The following is a 25,794-nucleotide window of genomic DNA, read 5'->3' on the forward strand; positions in this document are numbered from 1 at the left end:
CTCACATCCACAGGTGACTGATTTTCAGGGAACCCTCCCTGAAGACCATTCAGTGGGAGAAAGAATAGCCTTTTCAACAAGTGGTGCTGGGATAGCTGGATACCCATATGCCAAAGAAAGAAATTGAACCCCTATCTCACACCATATACAAAAGTGAACTCAAAATGGATCAAAGACCTAAATGTAAGGGCTGAAGCCACCTGTTTAGAAGAAAACAGGTGTAAACCTTCATAACCATGGGTTAGACTATGGTTTTTTAAATACAACACCAAAAGCACAAGCAGCAAAAAACATATATATGTAAATGGCACCATCAAAGTAAGAAAGTTTCTGTGCTTCAAAGGATAGCCTCAGGAAAGCGAAAAGGTAACCCACAGATTACTTGATTTGCAGAGAAAAACTGCAAATCATACATTGGGTCTGGGATTTGTATGTAGAAAATATACAGAATTCTTAATAAGAAAAAGACACTTAATCCAATGAAAATGGGCAAAAGATCTGAATAGACATTTCTCTAAAGAAGCTCTACAAAAGGCCTAGAGTATACAAAAAGTTTCCTAACATCATTAGTCATTAGGGAAATGCTGATAAGATACCACTTTACAACCATTCCGATGATTGAAATCAAAAGACAGACAACAACAGGTGGGGGCTAAGAGGTGGAGAAATCAGCGCCCCAGTATAAGGCTGATAGGAATAGAAAAATGGGGCAGCAGCTTTGGAAAATGGGCTGGCAGGCCCTCAAGAGGTGAAGCAGAGAATTACATTATAATCCAGCAAATGTATTCCTAGGTAGACATGCAGGAGAATGAAAAACACTTTCCACATATGAACTTGTACATGACTGTTCATAGAACCATTATTTGGAATGACCAAAAAGTGGAAACAACCCAAGGGTCCATTATCCAGTGACCATCAGGTAAGCGTGGGTCTTTTATTCAGCCACAGAAAGGGATGAGGCACTGACGCCTGCTACCACATGGATGACCCTTGAGCACATCCCACCGAGTAAAGGACGCCAGACACAAAAGGCCACATATTGTATGATTCCATGTATAGGAAATGCCCACAAGAAGCAAATCTATAGAAACAGAAGGTAGATTAATGGTTGCATAAGGTTGGGGAGGGAGGGTTGAGGTTGACATCTAAGAGGTGAGGGGTTTCTTTTTGGGGTGACAAAAATCTTCTCAAAATGACTGTGGGAGGTTTGCCCAACTCTTTGAATATGTAGTAAAAGCCATCAGTCATACTTTCTAGAAGGATGAATCATGTTGTGTGTGGACTATGGGTCGCTATAGTTGCTTAAAGATAGTATCAAAGAAGAGTGAGAAAGGGGAGGAGGGGACGAAGAAAAGGTTCTCAGGACACAATGTGATTCCTGATGCCTGGAGCCACCTCTCAGTCAGGCCCTGACCTGCCTACCCCTGGTCTGACACTGGCAGCTTGTACCCCAAATCTGTTCTGTTTGGCATGAGAGTCATTGCATGGGAACATGTTTCTAGTCAGACCAGCTATGCTGCACACTGGTCTGGTGAGTTTACTTCCAGCTCCTCTCAAGCCAGCAATGAAAGTGAGGAAGAACTTGGGGTGCCGTGCAGCCCTTCTGGGCCAAGAGAACTGCTGCAGAGGCAGCCCAGGGGTGGACAGCCCAGCGAGAGCGGTGGTCCTACCCAGCAGTGCTTGGGTTAAACCCCCAGGCCCTGGAGGGTTGTCAGAGAGTTGGGGTCCCTGAGCCGCCTCAATTCTGCGCTGCTCGAGGCCTGGCCCCTAGGGCTCGGTGCTTCATGGCAGTCCTCAAGGCCTGCAAAATGGCACCCTGGCTGTTCCGCACGTTATAGTCACTAAGTTGCAGCAGGCGATCAAAGTCTTCCTCCTTGTAGGTCATGTTGAACAGGGAGTAGGGCGAGTTGGTCCCAGTGAGATCCACCTGGCCCGCCGGGAGCTCTGCAGGGCTGCGCTGGACACCTGCCCAGGGGTGAGAGGGATTAAGACTAGGACCCAGAGGCCTCCAGAGATGGGCAGGAGGACACCTTGCGGCTGGGCAAAGTGGTGGGCTGCTCCTCACTAAAGGGCTCCTTGCTCTCCCCCCAGGCCTCTGTGTCCTTTGCCCAGAAAGAGAAATGTGGAGAGTAGGTAGAGATATGAAGGGTTTGCTGCTCCCCACACTTCCTTGTGGCAATGCACTCCCACTCCTGAGGCAACACCGTGGTATCTGTTTCACCTTCTGGGGCAAGGAGCAAACGGCTGGACCAGAGTCAGTCATCCTAGTGAAGGGTTCTTAAAACTCATGATGGAAACAGGAGTCTGAAAACCAAAGGGATTTCTGCTTTTTAAGAAGCAGTCTTTGTTGAAAGAGAGAGAGAGAGAGAATTCTAAGATGCCAGCTGAGCCTGTTAAGGGTAAAGCTGGAAGGTGTGGAATTAGAGCAGGAACCAGAAAGCCAGGAATAACACCCAGAAGAAGTGAGGCTTCTCCACCTGAAAGGTCTGACCAGTTGGCAGGAAGCAAGTCTGGAAGGCATAGTGATGAGGTTTTACATTTCAGGGACCCCCAGAGTAGAGGCCCAGCTTCCTGAGAAGGAAGGGCTGGGGTGGGAGGGAGAAGCCAATTGAAATCTCAGGTAACGTCAGGAGAATCTGAGAGCCTGGGGTGGGGGGCCTCTCGGTCCCAGCTACCTGGCCCTCCAACAACGTGGTGCCAAGCCGGGGTGGAGATGGCTGCAGACGGGGATGACGCAGGAAGGCCTCTGGAGGCCCGGATTCCCACACACCACCCCAGGAGAGCAGAGGAGGCCAGGTACAGCTGAGGTGAGCAGGGGTGTGTGTGTAGCAGGGGAGCCTGGGGTCATGACACAGGACAGCAGCACTGTGACTTTGCCAGCAGAGTGCTCTGCAGGGACATGGTGTCCCCAACAGAGATCAGCACACTGCCGGGTCCAGAACTGGGTGGAACTAGCCTGATGACCCCTCCGCCCGCCAGTCCCCATGGGAACACCGGGAAGCTCGAAGGCCATGCCTCCGAGGGTCTGGCCTGCCAGGCTTGGGAGGAAGGGAGGGGATGCCTTACCAGGGGCTGAGTGGTCCCTGAAGGAGGCGTTGACCAGAGGGAAGTGCAGCAGGAGCGGGGCATCAGGGCAGGAGGGGTCTGAGAAGAGGTGGCACTCTGGTGGCTGGAGTTGGTCCTGAGGGCTGGGCTCCACCCGAGGGAATGGCAGTCCCCGGGCCCTGCAGTACGCCTCAGTCTGCTGCAGTGCCTGGTTGGGGGTAGGGGGCCCAGAGAGAACTGGCTACTTCCTGGTCATTTCAGGTCAGTGCTCTAGAAAATGCTAGAGCTCCAGCCCAACTGGACTGCTCCATGTTGGAACAAGCTCGTCCTGGTCTGTGTGTGGTCCAGTTACAAAACCCAGTGTCTCCTCAGAGGGAGGTGAAGCATTCACTTCCAATGAATCCAAGTGGTCAGCCAATGTTGTTCGGTTAGTATCTTCAGGGGAGGCAGAGACTTAGCACTCTGTTCCATCTGGGATTCGGTTGCTAGGTTATGCAACTCCACAGAGCCTTGAGCGCCTCAGTAAGGGACCCACTTCTGTACCAGAGCCCTATTCCTGCCCCCATACCGCCCTACTCCTGAGTGCCCAGAGATACCCTGAGGTAATGGTTGTGGACAGGTCAGGATCTCCTCGCAGATTCTTCTTGGGTAGGTGCTTCCTCCCTGTCCACCTGTCCTGGGAGCCCAGCACCCCAGCACCTCCATAGCCCTTCCCAACCAAGGGCCCTGGCAGGAGTCTGTGAGTCAGAGCCTGTCACCCTTCCCTCCCCTTGGGGGCCCAGGAGGTCAGGGTCAGTGGCCCAGTGGCTTGCCCCTGGAGCATGGCCTGGCCACAGGGTGTCTGGGGTTCCCATGGGGCAACCAGAGGCACCTCAAAGGACGAGGGTAGGGAGTAGTCGAAGGAGAGAATGAGGTCCAGCCTGCGGCCTGGCCGGAACATGGAGGGACAGCTGGTGTTGAGGAAGTAGCCGGCATCTACCAGGCAGAGCTGGGGCTCCTGAGGGGTTAGCTGGCTAGCAGTGGAGTCTAGCGGGCAGTCTGATGGGGGAGGCAGTTGACAGTCAGTTCCTCGGCCACACTGCAATTGCCTCCATGTCCCCTTCTGTCCTCTGGCATCACTCTCTGTGAGGACACGCCACCCAGCCCTTCCCAAGACCTTCTGCAGGCCGACCCCAGAAGGGTATGCCATGACTCACCCACCCCCAAGTCCTCTGCCAGTCCTAACCTCGGTCTCTGTCCCCACCGGAAGTCCAAGCTTATTCTCTAGGGAGACATGGCGGGGGGGTGGGGCTTACCTGCCCAGGTGGAGAAGTCTTTCTGGCTATAGTAGTTCTGGTGCAGCTGGAGGCCCCGGAGGAAGTTGCAGCTGTGCTGGTGGAAAGGCCTGCCCGTCAGTAAGCCCTTAAACGCCTTGGCCAGTGCCGTCCCGGGTTGCAGCCATGAGGCCTCCAGCCACGAGGAGGTCTTCAAGGAGGCAGGAGACTCCTCTGGGCTCAGAGAAACAGATGTTGGTCAGGTGAAGGGCCTGGAAATGCCTGGGCCTGCTTCCCCTCGGAGAGTGTCCCTCCCGCAGCATCTGAAGAGGAAGCCACCTCAGCCCAGGCTCCCCTTCCTGCCTCGCTTCTTACCCAGGTTCCTGATCTTGTCCTTGAGGTGCTGCTTCCGGGTGTCCTCAGAGCTGAGGAGGTCATACCAGACATCCAGCAAGTTCAGGGACAAAATATTGCTCCAGATACCTGAAGGCCAACCCCCTGACAAAAGTCAGCCTCAGGCCTCAGCACTTGGCCTTCCATCACACAGAGGGCGGGGATGGAAAATGGGAGGCAGGTGGGCTGCTCTCACAGCCCTACCCTAGTGTCCCACCACCCCCTCTGCTGGGGGCTCTGCCAGACCTGAGCACAGGAATCATGCCCAGTCAGGGAGGCCTGGCGCAGGACCGGCCACAATCTTCAGAGTAACCATCACTCACCTTCCAGAAAGCAGATCCGGGACTCAGGGAGCTTCCTCATCAGCTGCCCCATGAAGAACTCAGAGCCGAAGAGTTCACTGGGGACAAAGGCTCCATACTTCAGGAACCCAACTTCATAGGGGGAAAACTCCACCCACTCTATGGGAACAGGAGCAAGAGGCAGGAATGAGAGGCAAGTGGGGTGGGGAGCGCCCCAGCTTTGACAGGGGCCAATGATGCTGCCCCCAGCCTTCTCCCTGCCTGGCTGATTCCTGGACTGACCATCCCCACACCCAGCCCCTTGACCACATCCCCACCACCGCCCCCCACCAGGTCCATGAGCTCTGCTGCCTGGCTCATCAGCCCATCAGAACCGCCTCTCTTTCCAGAAGGCTGAGCAATCTGTGTAAGTTCCCTGTCTGAATTCTCTAAAGACCCGTGCACAGGGTGGTATGCGTGTATGCGTGTGTGTGCGTGTGTGTGTGTGTGTGTGTGTGTGTGAGGGTTAGTGGGCAGGGCTAAAGATTGTACCCTTGAAGTCGAAGGTCTCCAGATTGTTCTCTTTGACATTGAGGCTCAAGTAGAGGGGCAGAGGGTTCTGGCCCTGCTCCAGTCCTGTTTTCTGTTCCGACAGCTTCTGGTCCATCACCTGGGGTGGGAGGCATGAGGGCCTAGGTGTGGCTGGGAACACCCTAGAGGCAGTAACTCCACCAGGACTGCGTGGAGTGGAGGGGGGCAGAGGCTGAGGGTGAGGAGGCAGCTCTCCATTGGACTTTGGATGGCATGGGTGGGTGCACCCATCCAGTTCTCACTCCCATTCCCATATTCCGACCAAAGGCAGGGGTTGCCATGTAAGGCTAAGGAGGTTGCACACTGCGTATCTCAAGAGAATGCCATTCACAAGGACTATGGTGTCAGGAGTGAAATCTCTGCTCCTGTGGTCCGTGGCCCCATCTTTATGGGTTGAAGGGTGGAGGGGATGGGGACACTGATGCACAGACCACACACACACACACACACACACACACACACACAGTGCTTTCCAGAAAGGACACAGGGATCCCCTTTTACAATATACACTATAAGCTCCATCAGGGGACAGGCTGCCCCTTCTAGATTTACATGAATGTAGTCCAAGTCTCGGCCCCTCCAAAATGCTTTCCAGGCATCCTTGGCTCTCCCTTACCTGCCCCCCTCTTTCCTGCTTTGCACAGTATGAAGTTGTACCCCATTGTTTATTCTTGCCTCTGTTTCCAATTTTCTCTTCAATAAAATACCCAGTTCTGCCTTGATGGCAGGGACTATGGTTTGCCTTTTGGGACAGCACTCCAGAGTTCTTGGGGCAGAGAAAGGTCTCGTTCCATTCCGGACCAGAGATGCCAATAGGGTTCATGTCCAGTATCAGCAAGGTTAATGGTGGTGGCTGCCTGAAGCCGCCCTTGGGAGAGAGCCTTGGGAGAGACACGTAGCACGGACCCACAGGCCCTCTCTCGGGGCTCTCCGAACTGGAAGACACCTCACTCAGCAGCTAGACCTTGGAGGTTCCCAAACTGCCTGATCTGCCCTTATCAACTGATTTACCCAGAGGATGTGCTAAATAGATGACTAGGTTACTTCTGAGAATCAGCAGAAGCCACTGAGGAATGTTCTTCAATCTCCCCAGATGATTCTGATGATTAGCCAAGTGTGTGTCCCAGGATTCTAGCCCCACCTTCCCAATGAGGAGTCCCCCTCCCACACCCATGGCAAGGACCCTGCATTCCCCGGTGTATGTCTTCCTCCCGCAGCCCTCTGTCACTGATGGGTCCTCTTCCTGCGCCCCCTCCCCAAGTTCTGCAGGAGTACTCTGCAGGACCTGAGTTACAGGGAAACCACAGGAAAAAAATCCCCCAATGCAGCTCAAGCCCCTGGCGCTCTGTACCATAGCGACAAGTCAGACCCACAGCTGTGAGTGTGTGTGGGTACTGAAGAGGGAGGGAGCTTGATTAATAACTGTGATTTCCCTTCTCAAAGTCTTCTGATTCGGGAATCCTGTTTGCCTGCTCTTCTGACATGTAAGACGAGGGGAAATGTGTCCTTTTACTCCAGAGGCACCGTTTCTGACCTGGGGGAAAAGGGTCAGCTCACCCCCTCCATCTACTGAAATAGTTGAAATACTGAAATACAGTATTATTGAAATAATACTGTATTCTTTTTCCTTTTAAATAAAGCTCACCAGCAGCGGCAGGTGCTCCAAGCCCCGCCCCCATCCCCCCACCCCCATTTCCAAATGAGTGTTTCCAGCCCTGCAGGTCACCGCTCTGATGACTCAAGTGTCCCCAGAAGATGTGGGAGCTGGGTGTGGTGTTGGCGATGTGTTGACATGGTCTAGGCACTGTATGGGCAGGGGGCACTAAAGCCAAAACCTTTTTGGCCAGAATTGAAGAAAAACATGTAAGACCTTAATTCAGGAAAAGACAAGAGAAAAAAGGGTGCCAGGGTCCTGGGATTAAGTCCCACATCAGACTACCTGCTCAGCCCGGAGTCTGCTTCTCCCTCTCCCTCTGCCTGCTCTCCCTGCTTGTGATTTCTCGCTCTCTCACTCTGCGTCAAATAAATAAATAAAATCTTAAAAAAAAAAAAAAAGATAAGAGAAAAATTATGAGTTTCGTCCTGAGGAATGGTGAGCAACTTCTAAGAAGTTCAGGGCTTGCTAGCAAAAGATAAAAGAAAAAAGTTTGATAGACATGGTTTGAGAAGCACTGATTATAACTGGTATATTTTACAAGCATGTTTTTGTTTTGTTTTCAAAGCCTGAAGCAGTATTCTAGAAGTGTGTAGGCTAATAAAACTCTGTGTAACGTTCAGGGTATACTATTTCTGTAATAATAATATTAACGAAATTGTGATTTCTTATGGAGTTATATTTTCTGATATTTAAAATGACTTTTGGAGCTGTATATTGGCATAAAATAGAGATAATAAATGCTTTTATCCAAAAACTTACATTTGAAATACACACTAAATTTATCTGATTAAAGAATTATTTTAAAAAGCATACAATGAATGTTAGCTTTAAGACATAAAGCATGATAACTAAAAAAAAAAAAATTTTGAAAAGCTTTAACATTGAGACAAAATTTTTTAAACCACATGGGTGCTCATGCCACAAGATTTTTTTCTTGTGAACCAAAAACACCCCAAACCTTGTTTGTCTTTTACAAAATGACTATGAACCTTGTGCCTTGTACCTTAAACCTTGTTAAGTCATTACTTGAGGATCAAATGGTAATTAAATGAAAGTCTTATTTATAGCCTCAGATCAAACTGTATTTTTTAGCACCTCATAAAGTAAACTGTTAAAACAAGCTTCTCCCAACTCTATAGTAATTAACTGCCACCACCAGGCAGAAAAGTCTTTAATAATTCACAACTGAATTAGCAGAAGTTCACAACTGAACGTGAACTTTAAAAGCATATCTGAAGAATACATAGGATATATTAATAAAATAATATTTCAAGTAGTTACATGGGTTTTAAAAATTAAATGCCACTTCAATAAAAATTCTTTTTTTAAAAGATTGATTTATTTATTTTAGAGTGTGCATGAGAGCAGGGGGAGGGGCAGAGAGAGGGGGAGATAAGCAGATGTCTTGCTGAGCAGGGAGCCCCACATGGGGCTCCATCCCAGGACCTTGAGATCATGACCTGAGCTGAAACAAAGTGTCTGATGCTTCACCAATGGAGCCACCCAGGTGCCTCTCAACAAAAATGCTAACATCTCTCATGAAACATGACTAGCTGATTCTATTACATGTATAGAAGAGCTAAGGGCCAGAAGGAGCCAGGGTGATGTTGAGAAAAACCAAGGTGGCAAATGGTGGTAAATCTGCTCTATTAGATACCTGCATGCATTACAAACCCAGGGTCTCTACATCAGTGCAGTGTTGGCCCATATTGGAGAATCAGCCCCATTAGAATGGAAGGGAGCTCAGAGAGTCCCATAAATATATGAAGGCTGTCACAGGATACAAGTAGTGATGCAGATTTGTGGAGAAAAAAGAATAAGTGGTATTAAGTTCAATATGTTTGCTATTCCTATGGGAAAAAAATAAAACTGGGTTTGTGTTCACATAATACCTGAAGATCTATTAAAGACTAAGTCCTAATTGTGAAAAACAAATCTTTAAAACTTTTATAACAATATATAGGAGATTATAACTTTAGGAGAGGGAAAGATCTTGGGAGACTCTAAATGCACAAACCATAAAGGAAAAGAATGATAGACCAGATTATATTAAAATGATGCATCAAAATCTAGTAGAACTGATAAAGGATTAATATCCAAAATCTATAAGGCATTCCACAAAATAATATTAGAGGTGAATTAATAGAAAAATGGAAAAGGATTGAAGTAGGTAATCCACAGAAGAGGAAGTCCCAATGAGAAATATACATGAAAATATTATCAGTCTCACTAAAAATCAAGGAAATGGGAAGCTACAATAAAATTTTGTATGACAAAAAAAAATTTTTTGTATGACACCCGTAAGATGAACAAAAAATTAAAGGTCTGAAGAGCGTGTAGAGAAAAAAACATGGATACACTTAGAGTGGAAGTGTGAATTAATGAAACCTTTTTTGGAGAACAATTGGCAATAGGCAGGAAAGCTGAAGATGCATTTACCCAATGGGCTAAGAACCCCAACCCTGGGTATGTATCTTCGAGGTGCAGAGAACCTCTAACATCTGTGCCCAAAGAGACTTGTTCAAAACCATTTCTGCAAGGAACACTATATTTTTCTTAAGGATGTACAATAAAAGGTATATACAATAAAATATATAATAGAGGTAAATAAAGTATGTTATGTAATTATATGTTATGTATTATATAATCCAGTCATGTATACAGACTGAAGATAGAAATGTGATGAGAAACCCAAATTCAGGATGGTGGTTGCCTCTGGAGGTGGGAGGAAAATGCGACTGGGAAAGCTTCCACAGGGGCTTCAAGTCTTTCTGTAACATTATATTTCTTAGGCTTGTTGGTGAGAATGGGCATATTCATTACATTATTCTTTATGCTTTATGCATTTTCTTAGGTCTGAAGATTATTATAATATTTAATGATAAATATTGTTTATATAATAAATATTGTTAAACTAATACATTAAAAATAAGAATGGTTGGTAACTTCCAGGGAATATTGCTCTTACCAGCAAGAATAAAAATTAAAGAAAAAAATCCAAAGTAATTCATTTTTGGTTAGTTTACATGATAATCTTTCTTGGTCAAACTTCTGATGCCCTAAGATAAGGAAGGTATGAATCATTCCTCTGCTAATGTATTTGATGGTTTACTTTTTTATAACAAATGTTAAGGGTACTTTTTTGTGTGTTTTAGTTGTTTCAAGTTAATTCAGATAATTATATGTGGTAAAACAATAATGGAAACAAAAGAACTGATTTCAGTAATTGTATCAGTTGATGTAAGATTAAGCAGTTGACTTACTAAACTTACCTTAAAGAAGCAATTTATAAAAAATGTTATCTGCTCAGTTTGGTCTTCCTGGTGTTACAATAAACAGTAAAGAAATATAATAGCTGGGGTCCCTGGGTGACTCCAATGGTTAAGCCTCTGCCTTAAGCTCAGGTCATGATCCCAGGCTCCCTGCTCAGTGGGGAGCTGGCTTCTCCCTCTCCCCACTGCTTGTATTCTCACTTGCTATCTCTCAAATGAATAAAATAAAATCTTAAAAAATATATGTAATAGCTAATAATGTTAACTCTACAGCAAAGACCATTGAGTGTTCAGAACAAGCCTGTGAGATAAGTACTATTCTCACTCATCCCCACTGAATAAAGGCCAAAACCCAGGCACAGAGAAGTTAGTAACTTGTGAAAGAACACAGAGCTAGTAAGGGGCACTGAGTTTAAACCCAGGCAATCTGGCTCCAGAGTCTGTGCTTTTAACCCTACCATGAAGATACAGAAGAAGATACTCTATATTGTAGTATTCATAAAATAAAAATTATTCGAGCAATCTCACTGCCACATAAGCATAGTGAAAGTTCTGTTTGCTTAACTGACCTTGGCACTGACTCTTCCCTAAGCTCCTGAGAGATTCAGAAATCTCTGTTTTATGGCCATGAACTGAAAAATAGCCTGACTCAAAAGGGCAGGATCCCAAAGTACAGCAGCCACTGAGACACTATGGCCCCTGTGTCCTTTCCCCGCAGATCCCAGCCTCCTTCACCCAGTAGGAAATGCACATGCGCAGCAGCTAACTGCGTGGCTGCCCCAGGACCACAGGTGCATGCTGGTCCAGCCTTGCCAGCATTGGTGCCCTACCTGGTTGTGCAGCATGGACTCCAGCACGAGAGCCCACAGGTCCACAAAAGTCGTGGGGTAGCCTTGCTGCGCCCGCAGCTCCAGCTCCTGGTGGTAGCTCGTTAGGCGCTCCGGAGAGAAGACCTCCATCTTGCTCTTGACCAGGTGCTCCCTGGCATATTTGATGGGTCCTTCAAGGTCCTTCTGTGACCACTCGGGGTCCCCGTAGAGGTGGGCCATTGTCCTGGGAAAATAAAGGGACAGTATGACAGGAGGCAGAGGCCCCGGATTGGGTCACTGCGACATCTCCTTCCCACCCTCCCACTTCTCCCAAGGTGATGCTCCTGCAGCCAAGGCCCTGCCCATCTGGAAAATGTGTCTCAGGGCTTTCTCTCAGATCAGCGCTGTCCAATTTAAACATAATGTGAGACACAGACATAATCTAAAATTTCCCAGTAACCACAATTTGAAAAAGTAAGAAGAGAGCAATAAAAATTAATTTTAATAGTATTATTTTAATTCAATATACCCCCAAATTCTCACTTCAACATGTAATCAATAAAAAAATTAACATAATTTTTTTTTCAAACCAAGTCTTCAAAATTCTCTGTGTATTTTTATCTTTATACCACATCTCAATCTGGACTAGCCACATTTCAACTGGCCCATAACCACATAACTAGTGGCTACTGCATTGTACAGAACAGATCTAGACCCTACACCCATCTTCATGGGCCTGTCCTGAAGCCCTTGAAGACTGCTTGCCCACAGCTGTCATCTAAAATCCTCTGAGTTTACTCTCCTTTTACTGCTTCGAGTCACATTTCAGTAAGACACAAAGGAACGAATATCTAAAAGTGAGAAGTCCCACCTCATCATAGGCAGGGTGGGGTATATAGGAAGGCAATTTTGTCTTTAAGTAAGAGGTTAAGATAGTACCTCTTCATCTCAATTTTTCCATCTATATTATAGGGACAGTAAAAATTAAAAAAAAAAAAAAAAAAAACCCTACCCTAGAGAGTGTTATGAGGATTTAAATGAGATAATCATGTTTAAAGAAAAAAGATCTACTGACTTGGAGTTCCTGACACAAGTCAGATCAGGTGTTTTACTTGGGCTGCCCCAGGACAATTGTACAGAGTAAGAAATACTATTACCCTGTTCTGGAGATGAGTCAACTGAGAATCAAGGGAACTTGGTTGCCCAGTAAGGGGTGTTACAGAGATTCAAACCCCAGCTCCTCCTGAATCAGCTGCCTTAGCCCTCTCCAGTAGCATGGAATGGGTGTCTTCCAACCCCTTCTCACGGGAGGACCTCTGTAATACCTACTTCCTCCCTTTTGAGAAAGCCACCTGGCACCCATCGGACTGTAGTGCTCACACCCTCTTGACTTCCACACATAGAGGGGTTCCCCTGGTGTCTGCTCCATTCTCCTCTAGGACCCTATCATCTCTGCTCTTCCAGTCCCCAGGCCCCTCACCATGTAGAACCCGAGATGCCACTGATGTAGGTGACACAGTCCAGGAGGCCCAGCTTCTGCAGGGCCAACAGGTGGCCGTAGAGAGCGGTCATGGCCCGAGCACCTCCTCCTGTGGCCATAATGCCCACAATGGGGACCTGGACTGACACAGACACAGACCAGTTTAACCAGGACCAGGATGGAGGGAAAGGACCTCGGGGCCAGAGCCTGATGCAGTCAGACTTAGACCAAGAGCAGCCAACCTTTCCCTCTCCCAGGAAGTGACAGCTCTCAGCCCTGGATGGGGCCCAAAAGGGAGTGAGAACCCCACAGCTTACCACCCCCCGCCCCGCCATCCCCCACACAGCCACTCTCATCTCTGTTGACTGGAGTGTCTAGAGAGGGCGAGGATCAGGTACTTCCTTAAGGCCAGTCGAAGGTACTGCACCCACATTCCCCTGTACCCCAAACCTCATCTTCCTGTAGGTCTCTGTCCAGCTGCAGGATATGCTTGAGAGCCTTGGCCACCACCTGCTCCCTCCTGCTCAGGAAGGCTTTCTCCTCTGCACACAGATCGAAGCCCAGGTGCACATCCAGCTCCTTAGGGCTGGGGTAGTAGAGGATCCGAAGGTCAGGGAGGAACTGCATAGCTCAGCCACTGGCTGGCCACGCCCAGGATAGCTGCCATATTACCTCCTTGCTCTCAACCCCAAGGGCCACCCATTCCACAGCACTCCCTGCCTCATGACCACCACACACCGTCCACCCCAGATATGAATGTCCCTTACCAGCCCTCAGTCTTGAGCTGCAGCCTCACTCCTGGGGTCTGAAATCAAAGTGAGAGACTGGATTAGAATATTCTCAACCCTGAGAGGTATGTGGGTATCCCCTGGGAGCCTGGGCTCCCCATCTTTATTCTCACTGGCACTTCCCATCCAGTTGAGGCCACTTACATTTGTAGTAGGAACGTGAAAGGTCACCTCCTTTCCTACCGCCAAGGATCTCAGGGGCACAGTGAGATGCCCAGCTGACTCGTCTGAACTCCAGCTGTTACTTGAAGAGCTCTGGAAGGAAATATGCATTCATTCAACCAATCCTTACTGAGTATCTAGACAGACGAACACAGTCCCTCTCTAATAATATAATCACAATATTTACAGTGATTATAATTATACCACTTATAATGACATTATTAAAATACTTGCTGACATTTTTTGTTCTGAGTTGTGTATATGAATTGATAACAAAATAGGTAACGAACAGATGTTAGCAAATGTTATACAGGAGAAAAAATGTGGTAAAGGAAGTCCTAAGCAGTGTGATATGAAAAAATAAACAAAGGTGTGGTGTGGGGGGTCTATTTAAGATGGGGAGTCCAGGAGGGCCCCTCTTGGCTGAGATCTAAAGGAGGAGGAAGTGGAGGAAGAAGAGGAGGAGGAGGAAGAGCAGGCAGCCTCGGAAGCAGCCAGAGGAGAACCCCGAAGGCCCTTGGTGTGTTGGGAAAGCAAAAAGAGACATATAGGCTGGAGCATCATGAAAGAGGGGGAGCACAGAACAAAGTGAGGCAGCAGAGCTGGGCAAGAACCAGGCCATGCAGAGGCACAGAGATGGGGATTTCTTCTAAGACCATCGAGGCAGATGCCACTGAAAGGTTCAAACAAAGTCTGACAAGACAGGGCAGTCCCCACGCACACTCCAAGCTCCTGGTGATTCTCCCTATCTGCCAAAGGCTTGGTGCCTCTCTGGGGGAGTCTGGCGAGGCCACAGGCACCTGGCATTGGCCTAAGAGGGGCCCGCAGCAGCTGGAGCTGACCCATGGCAGGGAGCTGTAAAGCCAGGACCCACCCTCACACGAGCACTCAGTTTTCCCTCCTGGGCTGCCATGTAATGGAAGCGGAAGGCAGAGGCTGGACCCAGCACCGATGTCTGCGTGTCTTCATAGGACCCCTTTAGCACCAGCTCCAGCTCCAGCTTGTCCTGGTCTAGGCAGAGAGTGGGCAGACTAGCACGAGGGGAACAAGAGCCAGGAATCCGAGCAGGGACCCCAGGAAACTGGCAGTATTGCTTGGACATGGGCGAGACCTGGGAGTTTGGACCAGGAGAGCCAGGATTCTGGAATGGGCCCTCCCCAGCCCACTGGGTCCCACAGCCCCCATGGGACTCTCACTTCCTGCAACACACCCTCCCCCAGGTCAGGAAGACCCTCGAGTCCACAGGAGAACCTGTTGCCCTCATGCTGTGTGAGCAAGAAGAAAGAGGGCCCACACAAGGTGTCCCAGCCACTCCATCTAGCACTGAGCAGGCCTCACCCGTGACCGTGGTGGTGCTCCCAGCACGGTCCAGGCAGACATCCAGGCAGGACAGTTCTCGGGCCTGGGGCAGATCACATCGTGGGCCGGGGGCTCAGCAGGGAAGGCTGAGGTCCCCTCAACCTCACCCCCTGAGCCCCACTGTCCCCAATCCACCACACACTGAACAGGAAGTGGGACCAGAGTGGGACCAGAAGAACCGCCAGCCCCCTCCTCTGATTCTGGAGCAGTCGGGGGAAGCCCCACCTCCATCCTGTGCCCCCCCCCCCCCCCAACTTTCAAAGATCTGCTGAACTTGGTGGATCTCTGAAGGCCGCCCGACCCTCAGGCACCGTTCTTTCCTCTCCGTATTTCTCTGCAAGCTCAGCCTGGAGAGTGCCTTCTCCCACAACTGCTCCCAAACAGTAGCACACAAACCACTGGCCTACAGGATGATGGACCAATGTCCCAGCTGTCCTCCAGCTGACCAGCTTGCCAAAGGAGCCCACTGCATTCTCTGTCATGCCTGTCACCTGATGCCCACAGCCCACTCAGCTCCTGACTGACTCTCTCCCTCAGTCTGACTGAGTTTACCTGCCCACCACCGCTCTCCAGCACCTCAGATAAAAAGCAGCTGCCATAGGTATGATGATTTTAACATGCGTTTGTAAAAGTAACACTAGCCCACCAAGCAGGTCCTTGTATGACCCTGAGGGTAGAGGCCTCCTTCCCTCACACTAGGCCCTGCTGCCAGGTCATACCTGTGTTACAGGCTGGCGACCTTTGAGTAGAAAGCTTCTAGTCCATTGTTTACCACCTGTTCGTGTTGTTGTGAACTTGTTGTGAGCTTGCACTGTTTCAGAAGTGCTGATCAAGACCCTCCACTGTCTCAAGGAGGAGCTAACTGACCCCTGATTCTGTCCCAGAGCCCCCAGGTTGGAAGTGCAGTGCTCTGGAAACTTCCTCTGGGCCTCTGCTGTGCAGTGCTAACACCCCAGCTGGGCCTGGCTGGCCTGTCGCCCGCCATCTTCTTAAGAGCTAGGAGTCCATCACAGGTAATGAAACCCGTCAGGAACACCTACAATTCGCCCCGACACTCCCTCAGCCATCAAATCTTGGGCCCAAATCTTCCCCCAACAGAGTCTCGGCCTCCCTCTCTCCATGTTCTCTTAAGGCCCTGGCCCTTCCCAGCCCCCAGCCCCTGACCACAGCCCCAGGGGAACCACTGAACTGGGTGGCCCCGGGTGGTCTTGCCACAGTACCCTGTCTCTGCGTATCCCTTTGGCACCTCCAGCCTCAGTGCTGGCTCTGGGACCCCTCCCTCAGCTCCCCCTCACAAGCCAGGGGAGGGTGGTTTACCACAAGGACGTTGTTGGTGATGAGGTTTTCTGGAGAGTCCGACCTGGAAAAATCAGAATATCTGGAGCTCAGCCTGACAATGCAAAAGGTCCCTGTACTGAGCTGCCCCTCACAGCACAGCCTCAAGCCCCCATGGGGCCTCCCTGGGTGATGCCAAGGGACCCCAAGTCCTGGATACCACTCAGGGGGAAGGAGGGGCTTCTGAAGATTGCCATGTGGGAGAGAGAGGGAGAGTGTGGACAAGGAAGCAGTGACCTTTCTCTCCTCATTGCTCTAAGAGGACCCCTCCCCTCCGACCCAGACGGGCAGGGGTGGGGGCAGGAGGGACAGAGAATCTGGGTCAAAGACATTTCCCTATATAAAGCCTGGGTCCTGAGGCACTCCCTGGGCTGTGTGATTATTACTCACGTTTTTTCCAGCTTGAACTCCACGTCCAGCTCCTCCTGTCCCTGAAATCAACGATGAGCAAGTCGTGAACATTTATACATCTTTAGAGGTGACACAGTTCTTTGACCATGCATTGTTTCGTCTCCAGCAGTCGCTCAGGGAGGCGAGATACTACACTCTTCCCACTTTACAGATGTGGGAAATGAGAATTGGGGGAAAGAGGGGCTGCCTACCCAAGTTAGCCACAGCTGATGAGTCTGCAGAGAACAGGCCTCTCTCCCTGGCAAGGCTGAAGGAGGACATAAGGAGAACAAGCCAAAAGAGGCTTAAGGATGCCCTAGTCCTCTTGAGAGGGACCTGACCTCAGAACCCCACCCTCCCATTCCCCAGCCTTCCCCTGCTGGAGAAGGAGCAGAGACCTTCATAAAGCAGGCCTAGGGCACCACAGGCAAGCAGTGAGCAGGAGTGACAGAGTGCTCCCCCCCAACTGCCGCAAGGGTGAGTTACGCAGGTTTTGATTGATATTAGGAAGTTCACCACCACCAGAAACCTCCCTCCCGTGACTAAAATCTCTGCAATGAGTGATTCAGTCTGTAACAGTCAGTTAAGCCTTCTCCTTTCCTACTACAATATAAATATCCCTGGGAGGGGCTTCCCTCTTTTGTGAACACATTCAACACAGCAGCATTCCAGCAGATGGGAGAAGCTGGGGAACTTCCTCAGCCTGGAGGGCAGAGGGGTGGGGTGCAGAGGGGTGGGACTCTCCACTCACCCGGGGACGCAGGGAGAAGGTCTTCCGGAGCAGCTGGCCTGGGAGGACTTCTGAGATGTCACAGAGAACCTTGAAGCAGGCATCGTCCTCCGTGACTGAGTCCTCATCATAGACATTTAGCTCCAGAACATTCTAGGGACCCGAGAACAGCAACTTAGCACATTATTTACTTATTACTATACTTCATACCTGTTGAGCCCTTACTTGATGCCCAGGGTCGGAAGAGATTATTATGCCTCCATACCTTGTACTTCAAAGTAAAAATAATAGTAAACCTTAAAAGCATTAAAAGGAAATCCAGCAAAGTTCCTAATCTTCCCCTGCTAATTTTTGTTTTTATAAAATATAAAATTCTTTCAGTGTTTCCCCACCACTGCACACTTCCCCCCCTTTGCTGCCCCCAAGGCACCATATGTACCAGGCATTGTTTTAGGAGTCTTCCATGCTTTATCTCATTTGACCTCAACAACCCCCTTAGGAAGGGGTTCTTACTGCCGCTGTTCCACAGATGGTCTTAGAGAGGACCAGCAACCTGCCAGAGATCAGGCTCTCAGACACAGGGTGGGTCACACGTTCTCTCCCACACAGCACACGGGACTGGGAACAAAGACACTCCTCCCCGGTGTCTCTGACTGAGCTCTGGAGGAAAAGTGTGCTCCGATAGGAGGATATAGCCTGTCCTTAGGTGGGTGGTCCTGGCCTTTACCTTGACCTGATTCTGGATTAGGAAACTGAAGGTCTCATTCCATACAGGATGACAGGAGTTGGTGATTGTTTTGGTCTTGAACTTTGTTCCAGGGACGGTTGGCAGCTCTAGGGTCACATAGGGGTCTGCCTCACTCACTGCCAACGTTAAGAGAACAGAGTAAGAGAGAATTCCTTACACTCCTCTCCAGGGGCTTCACCATGGTTCCTACCATGATCTTGGTGGCCACTGCGGGCAGCCCTCCCCAGCCCCCAAGTTCCCACCTGGGCCTTTCCCACAGGGCCTGGTCATCTCTACACCCTTGGAACCTAGGAAACAGTTACTCACACAAGTCAGTCCAGCCCAGGTTCCGTGCCTCCAGGACCCTCACAGTGAGCCTCCAGCAGGCAGAGGCCTCCCCCTAGAGGGAGAGAACAGACTGCTCAGTCCCTCCTGCTCTGTCCCCAACCCCACCCCTCTGTGCTGAAGTTTCTCCTGACACACTCAGTGATGCTGCCAGGCATCCGGGGACCAAACAGCTTTCGCCCACCACTGCCCTTGGGGCTGTGGTCCTGGGCTGCAGCAGGAAGGGCATGGGAGACCAACCAGGGGTGGAATATGTGGGACCCCTTCCCCTCCGGGGACAGAATTGCTTCTGAGCTTCTGTGTGCTCTCCAGGACAGGGGAAGGACAGAGGCAGCCCAGACTCCCCCTCATCCCGGGAGCCACAGCCTGTGTGGGCTACAAAGTGTCTCCACCTGCTCCTTTCCAGCCAGTCACCATATCTAATTTGAGCATCATTGCCCATTTCTCTCTCCGGTCACCAAGAGCCTCTCAACCTCAGAAAGGCCACTGTCCCCTAGCAGGGTATTTTTCCCAGGGTGAAGCCCTATTTCTCATCATTTCTAAAACCATCACTAACACAGAGCATCACAGGATAGGCTGTGACAATAGATACAATGATGGGTCATTACTCGGGGAGGTTGAGTGGAGTGGGCAAGGCAGACTCCTAGACAGGATATCTGGATCTAAACCTTGGTCCTCTGCTTTCTTGCCGTGTGACCCTGGACAAGTCACTAAACCTCTTAGAGCCTTCATTTCCTCATAAATAGTGGGACTAATTAATAGAGGCTTTTTTAGCAAAAAAGTAAGCAGTTTCTAGATAATTATTATTCATTACTATTTATTAAGGGCTTGTTCTGTTTCTAGGTGCTGTACTAAGCATATATGTATTCCAAATTGATTTATCCTCTTGGCTCTCCTAAGAGAGGACTCTCATTTCCTCCCATTTTACAGATGAGAGAACTGAGGCTTAGAAAGGTTGCCGTAGGTCACAGAGTTAGCGGGTGATCTAGGTAGGATTCAAGCCCAGGTCTTCAAGATCAGAGCTCACACCTCCCGTACTGTTCTGTCTCCCCAGGACTTTGTTCCTTTGTTAAAAGCATGCAACTTTCCCCCACTGCCCTCTGGATACCTAAACAGTCGAATTTCATAGATATGTCCTAGACCAATACAGATATTGACTAACTAACTAATAAGATTCTCCTGAGGGCACTGGGTCTTCCCCTCCCCTGTTGAAATGTCCTGCCTTAATTGATGACTGACCATGAAAGTTGTGAAGGGCTTCTCCAGACGGGATTCCCCGCACCCCTCCCCAGGCCCCTGTCCCTTCCCATAGACTCCTGGGAAAACCTCCCTGCTGGAAGTCTCAGCCACTGTTTCTCCCTATGCAGGGACCCCGGGGCATCCTCCAGCCTCTTCCCTTTGGAGAGGCTTGGTGCCAGCCCCCGCCCTTCACCAGGGATGTGACCCAAGGAATCTGATGTGGCTGGAGTTCCCCATACAGGAGTCCAACCACGGGATCTTCACCAGCAGAAGGAAAATGAGCAAGCTGCCTATTCCCCTGCTGGCCCCCAGCAACCCACTGTGGTAGGGAGGTTGCAGAGAGGAGGAGTGGACACTTCAGGCCCAGCCTCAGGCCCTGTATCTCCTGAGTCGTGCTGATCCGATGCTCCCGGGTCTTGGAGCAGGCCAAGTCCCAGGGCAAGTCCGGATGCCTGGCCTTGCCTGCCCTGCCCGCCCAGCTCCTGCTGCCAGGACAGGCTCCAGGCCCCTGTTCCAGCAGGAAAGAGGCTGGGTGAGGCCACTGCTGAGGCGCACTGCTGAGGCGCACCGGGAGTCAACTTGAAGGCTGAGTGTTGAGGGTCTGATCTTGGGGATTCAACCAATCCCAACAGCATCCGCTGGGGCTACATGCTTTCCAGGCATGTGGGCAGACTTAATCCCTCAGAGTCGCTGCACCTTGGGCTTCAGTTTTGTCCCTGGGCTGGGTCTAGAGCAGGCAGAGGAAAAGGATGCCCAGCCTTCTCTGGGGAGATGAGGATGAACACAGGTACATCAGAAACCTCCAGGGCTGGGTTCTGGGGCTCCAGCTGCTGATGAGAGGAGCAGATGGAGCCCGAGCCGTCCAGCCCCTCCACCGCCCCACTCCTGCAGCCTTGGGGTCTTGCCAGACTGGCATCTGGGCATTTTCATCAGTGTCCACTTGTTTTGGGGAGGAGGTCTTCTAGATCTCAGGCTGACAGGGGCTGGGGCAGGAGGTGTTGTCCTTCAATGAAGGGGTCCCTCTCTATGTTTCTCAGAATGGCCTGGTACCTGACTTGAGCCAGGCAAGTTTTCTCCAGGAGCACCCGTCTGGAGCTACTTGACCGGATCTGACTTGAGCTTGGGTCTCAGGGCCAAGGCTCCAGAAGCCTGGCAAAGTCTGAGAATGAGGCAAATGCCTCAGGATGGTGAGCTTGACACACTTAGCCTCTTTCATGGCCCCTGCCTGGGGCACCAGGGGAGAACCAAAGAGCCAGTTCCTCTGGCCCTGGTCCACAGCACAGGATGAGAAATCTGCCTGAGAGAAGCACATGAAAGGAGTGGGCTAGCAGTCTATAGATCTCTTTGGCCTGGTGGCAACCTCCTCTCTTGGCCCAGTGAGTAACTGGCATGGGGACTTGGCCTGACAAAGCTCTGGGGACACACAGGGTGGTTTCTTGGCCCCTGCCAGTTCCAGGAGGCCCACTACCTGCAGAGGTGAACTATGGGCCTGGTGGGCTGTCCTCTTGTGACACGCAGCCACTGTGTTCTCTGAGGCGGTATGCAAGCTTTGGCAGGGAGGAGGGTAAGGACCTCTAAGGGGATTGCTGGCTGATCACTCACAGTGGAGGGAGAAGGTTCTGGTCTCCCAGGCCCTCCCTTCTATGGATGCCGTTCATCCATCCACCCCCTCCCCCACTCCCCATTCCCTCGAACAGACTCTCTTACCCTTTGCCTCCTACCCTTGGCCCCTGCCTGGGCAGAGACCCCAGCCCTGGGAGCCAGGCCTTCCCCAGAGGCCAGAATCACCTTGATTTTCACCGAGTCAGGCTTCTCAGAATGCACCCCGGCCCCAGGTCCTGCCCTAAGTGATACCCAGGGGCTTGGCGACACTGTTACCTGGTGAGGATGGTCAGGGGGTCCCCTAGTTGTCAGTCTTTCCATACCAACCCTTCTGGCTCCACTCCAGATCCAGCTCCTGCCAAGAGGCCAGTTCCCTGGACGGCTGTCAGCAACTATCCTAATGGGATGGGGCCGAGAATCTGCCCGCCTCTGAGGAGCTGCAATCCTATAAACAGGTTGGGGCTCCACCCCTGGGTCACTCCCTTAGCCTAGCATCTTCCCCTCTTCCCCAAGAGGCTGGGCCAACCAGCATCTCCAGAAACCTCTGGCAGGGCTCCAGGAACCACAGATGGAGCACCCCTTTCAGACTGCAGATGCCCCAAGGAGGGGAGCAAGTCCTAGGAGCAGTAGTGGGAAGCTGGTTCCCCTGAGGCTGAAGGTCTGGCACAGGGTAGGGGCAGAACTGTGGAAACCCTGCAGCTTAGCCCTAGCCTGAACCAGGCAAGCCTCTTAGGGCTTGCTGAGGGCTGAGCATATGGGAGCAGACGAGAGAGACCAGACCTCCTTGGCAGCTCTCTGCAGCCAGGATCCTGGTTTTCATAATAAAGGTGATCAGAGTGGCAGGCACTGAGCAGAATTCAGAGTGCTACAGGGGGGCTCTGGACTCTGGTTCTGAGCCCCTCACCTTCAGCTTTACCCTCTCCCCTTCCCTTTGGCTGATCCTAGGAGTTTAGAAGATTTCCTTTAGACTCAATTGGCAAGCATTCTAATATAGGTAAGAAAGACCAATCAGGACGCTCTTAGACTATGAATATTACAGAAGAAAACCTGGTGAAGTTACCTGTTTAAACTATTCAGTGTCCCCAGCAACACTAAGTGTTCTCCTAAAATGACATGAATTCAGTTATTTCGTTGTCAATCCACTATGTAATTGAATGACAGGATTTATTTTTCAAGACAGATGAAATGGAATTAATGTTAACTTAGTACAAATGGATCTAAAAAGTATTATTACAGGGGTACCTGGGTAGCTCAGTCAGTTGGGCATCTGCCTTTGGCTCAAGTCATGATCCTCAGGTCCTGGGATCAAGTCCCGTGTTGGGCTCCCTGCTCAGTAGAGAGTCTGCTTCTCCCTTTCTCTCTCCCTCTGCCTCTCCCACTGCTTGCACTCACTTGCTCTCTTGGAAATAAATACAATCCTAAAAACAAAACTAAAATAAAAAGTATTATTACAGAATTGGCCAAAAAAAAGAAAATTACTAATGGTCTATGAAAAATGTAAAAAATAATTGAACGGGAAATATTTCTAGTTTGCATAAGCCTGATGTCTAATCTAATGAAAAAGTAAACGTAAAAGGTAGAAAACTATGAAGAACAACTTCTTCCAAAATGGGTCACGCATGAAGCAATTCACAAATTCACATGGCTTGTGAGCGGCCGAGCCCAGGATTTTGTCCTCTGGAGTTAAAGTTTGTGTCCACTTCCCCAGTCTGGGCTTAGCCTAGCCTGGAGCTTGTCCATTCTCCAGAGCCATCCCTGGACTGTAGGAGTTCTGAGAAATACATCTCACTGAGGAGTGAATTAACCTCTCCCAGAAGTGATGTGAGCTTTATCTGAGACCACCAGATAGTCAGGGGCTGGGGGTAGCTGAAGAGGCAGGCTGCAGCATCACCTTCTAAGAGGTAACCCCCAGTGCCAGCAGGGCCAGGAACCCACCCCCACCATTCCCAGAGGACTGGGGCCCAGGGCTCAGCTGGTCAGGCTCAGGGGAGAGCTTGGTACTCAGTTTCCCCATCTGTGCAGTGACGGTGGGGTTGATGCTAAGCCTGGTAAAAACCATGACATTCCTGACTCAGAGATTCTTAATTTGGGGCTGGGGCCCATGGATGGGATTTGGGGCACTCTCAATTGTTCTGGAAATTATATATGGAATGATGTGGGTAGGTATGTATGTGAATGCTTCTGGAAAAAGGGTCTAGAGCAGCATGGTCCAGTAGGAATATCATGCAAGCCACATATGTCATACTAAATTTTCTACTAGCCACAATTTAAAGAAGTAAAAAGATATAGAAGAAACTAATTTTAATAATGCCTTTATTGAGCCTAATAATCTAAGATATTATCAATTCAACATGTAAGCAACATATGAAATTATTAAGAAGATCTTTTACATTTCTTTCATACTAAGTCTTCAAAATCCACTGTGTTTTACACTTAAAGCTTATCTTTTTGTTTCAATTTCCTAGACTGTGCTTTTCACCCCCATCACTTATTTATATAACTGGAAGTTCATACCTCTTAATACCCTTCACCTATTTTGCCCTCCCCCAGTCCACCAACAGAGAGTTTGTCTTTATGATTTTGTTCTGTTTTTGTTTGTTCATTCATCTGTTTTGTTTTTTAAATTCCACATGTAAGTGAGATCACATGGTATCTGTCTTTTTCTGACTTATTTTCCTTTACATAATGTCCTCTAAGTCCATCTATCTGTTTTCCCAAATGATAAGATTTCATCCTCTTTTACAGTTGGGTAATATTCCATTGTATGTATGTACACCACAACTTCTTTACCTATTGTCTGTGGATGGACATTTCAGTTGATTCCAAACTTGGATATTGTAAATGATGCTGCAAAAATACACAAGTGGGCATGTATCTTTTTAAATTTGCGTTTTCATTTTCTTCAGTTAAATACCCCAAAGTGGGATTGCTAGATTATATGGTAGTTCCATTTTAATTTTGTGAGGAAACTGCATACTGTCTTCCAGTGGCTGTACCAGTTTGCCTTCCTAACAACAGGGCACGAGCATTCCTTTTCTCCACATCCTCGTCAGAACTTGTTATCTCCTGTCTTTTTGATACTAGCCATTCTGACAGATGGGAGGTGATATCTCATTGTGATTTTGATTTGCATTTCCCTGATGATGAGTGATGTTGAGTATGTTTTCCTGTGTCTGTTGGCCATCTGGAAGTCTTCTTTGGAGAAGTGCCTGTTCAAGTTCTCTGCCCATGTTTAAACTGAATTGTTTGTGTTTCTGGTGTTGAGTTGTATTTGTTCTGTATCTATATTGGTTATTAGCTTCTTATCAGATATATCATTTGCAAGTATCTTCTCTTTCAATTTTGTTGATTGTTTCATCCACTGTGTGAAAGTTTTTAGTTCAGTGTTATCCCAATAATTTATTTTTGCTTTTATTGTCCTTGCTGGAGGAAACAGATTCCAAAAAACAGTGTAAAAGCCAATATCCAAGAGTTTACTGCCTGCATTTTCTTTTAGGAGTTTCATGGCTTTGGGTCTCACATTAGGTCTTTAATCCATTAGAGTTGATTTTTGTGTCAGAAAGTGGTCCAGGGTCACTCTTTTGCGAGTAGCCTTCCAGTTTTCCCAGCACTTACAACATATCTTAATTCAGAATAGCTACATTTCAAATGTAACAGAGTGGTCACAGGTAGCTAGTGACTACCTTATTGGAGCAGGGTTATGAAGGTGCCACAGAATCCGGCAAGGACAAGAGGAAATGAATTATGTGCCAATACTTAGAATTTCATTTGGTTCACACTCAAGTGGGAAAGGGGAAGGACCAGGAGATCAAGGGAGCAAAGTAGTTGGTATAAGTCTTTCTGATTCCCCCACTCCCCAGCCTCCCTGCAAAGGCTGTGATTAGGAAGCAGAGACTGGGAGAGATGGTCCAAGAAGGACAAAGACCAGGGCAAGAGGACAGAGAGAGGCAGAGAGTATCTGGGGGCAGTCATTCTGAAGCAAGGGCAGCAGGCATAGCAGGGTTTGGCTAAGCCCACTTGTTGCTCACTCAGGCCAATGGGATCCTCAGGGGCACGGCATGTCTGCTGAGCCTATCAGGGCAGGCCCTGCCCCAGCTGCCAAGCTGGAGGAGAGCTTGGACACCTCCATTTTCCATTCTGTCATCCCTTTCCCTGGCTTACCCCCTTCCTTCCACTTTATCCTCTCGGAGTTTGCTCTACACTCACAGTAATTGGACATCTATTTCCTTCATTCTGCTTTCACAGACCCTTTAAATTTCCCATATCTCCTCTGTAGAAGCAGCTCTTTCCCCCACGCTCAGCCCCCACGGTCTGGGTAGTCTTGTTCTGTCTCTTG

General features: G+C 49.3%; 1 protein-coding gene across 1 annotated transcript; it reads right to left on the reverse strand.

Annotated features, from left to right (window-relative positions):
* Nucleotides 1–1,725: 1,725 nt before the first annotated feature.
* PLA2G4D (phospholipase A2 group IVD) lies at nucleotides 1,726–21,779 on the reverse strand. The gene is made up of 20 exons (XM_059372605.1): nucleotides 21,735–21,779; nucleotides 18,600–18,672; nucleotides 18,273–18,409; nucleotides 17,567–17,698; nucleotides 16,816–16,856; nucleotides 16,408–16,450; nucleotides 15,070–15,133; nucleotides 14,606–14,742; nucleotides 13,714–13,824; nucleotides 13,549–13,586; nucleotides 13,232–13,367; nucleotides 12,782–12,918; nucleotides 11,323–11,545; nucleotides 5,525–5,642; nucleotides 5,015–5,152; nucleotides 4,674–4,781; nucleotides 4,341–4,532; nucleotides 3,917–4,083; nucleotides 3,067–3,253; nucleotides 1,726–1,965 (listed from the first exon to the last, which is right to left on the reverse strand). Exons 1-20 carry the CDS (start codon nucleotides 21,777–21,779, stop codon nucleotides 1,739–1,741), a joined length of 2,454 nt encoding a protein of 817 aa, XP_059228588.1. The 3' UTR covers nucleotides 1,726–1,738.
* Nucleotides 21,780–25,794: the final 4,015 nt, after the last annotated feature.

This window comes from Mustela nigripes, chromosome 13 (genome assembly GCF_022355385.1).
Source record: "Mustela nigripes isolate SB6536 chromosome 13, MUSNIG.SB6536, whole genome shotgun sequence".
NCBI classification, from domain to species: Eukaryota; Metazoa; Chordata; class Mammalia; order Carnivora; family Mustelidae; genus Mustela; species Mustela nigripes.

Bases quoted from the DNA above. Each gene is read 5' to 3' on its own strand.
- PLA2G4D (XM_059372605.1), bottom strand. From the start codon at position 21,779: ATGGAAAGACTGACAACTAGGGGACCCCCTGACCATCCTCACCAG. The intron at 13,825-14,605 runs GTGGGTCCTGGC...ATTTCCTTCCAG, and splicing joins AACTGAGTGCTCGTGTGAGG to AGCTCTTCAAGTAACAGCTG. The intron at 3,254-3,916 runs GTGCCTCTGGTT...ACCCCCAACCAG, and splicing joins CCCTACCCTCGTCCTTTGAG to GCACTGCAGCAGACTGAGGC.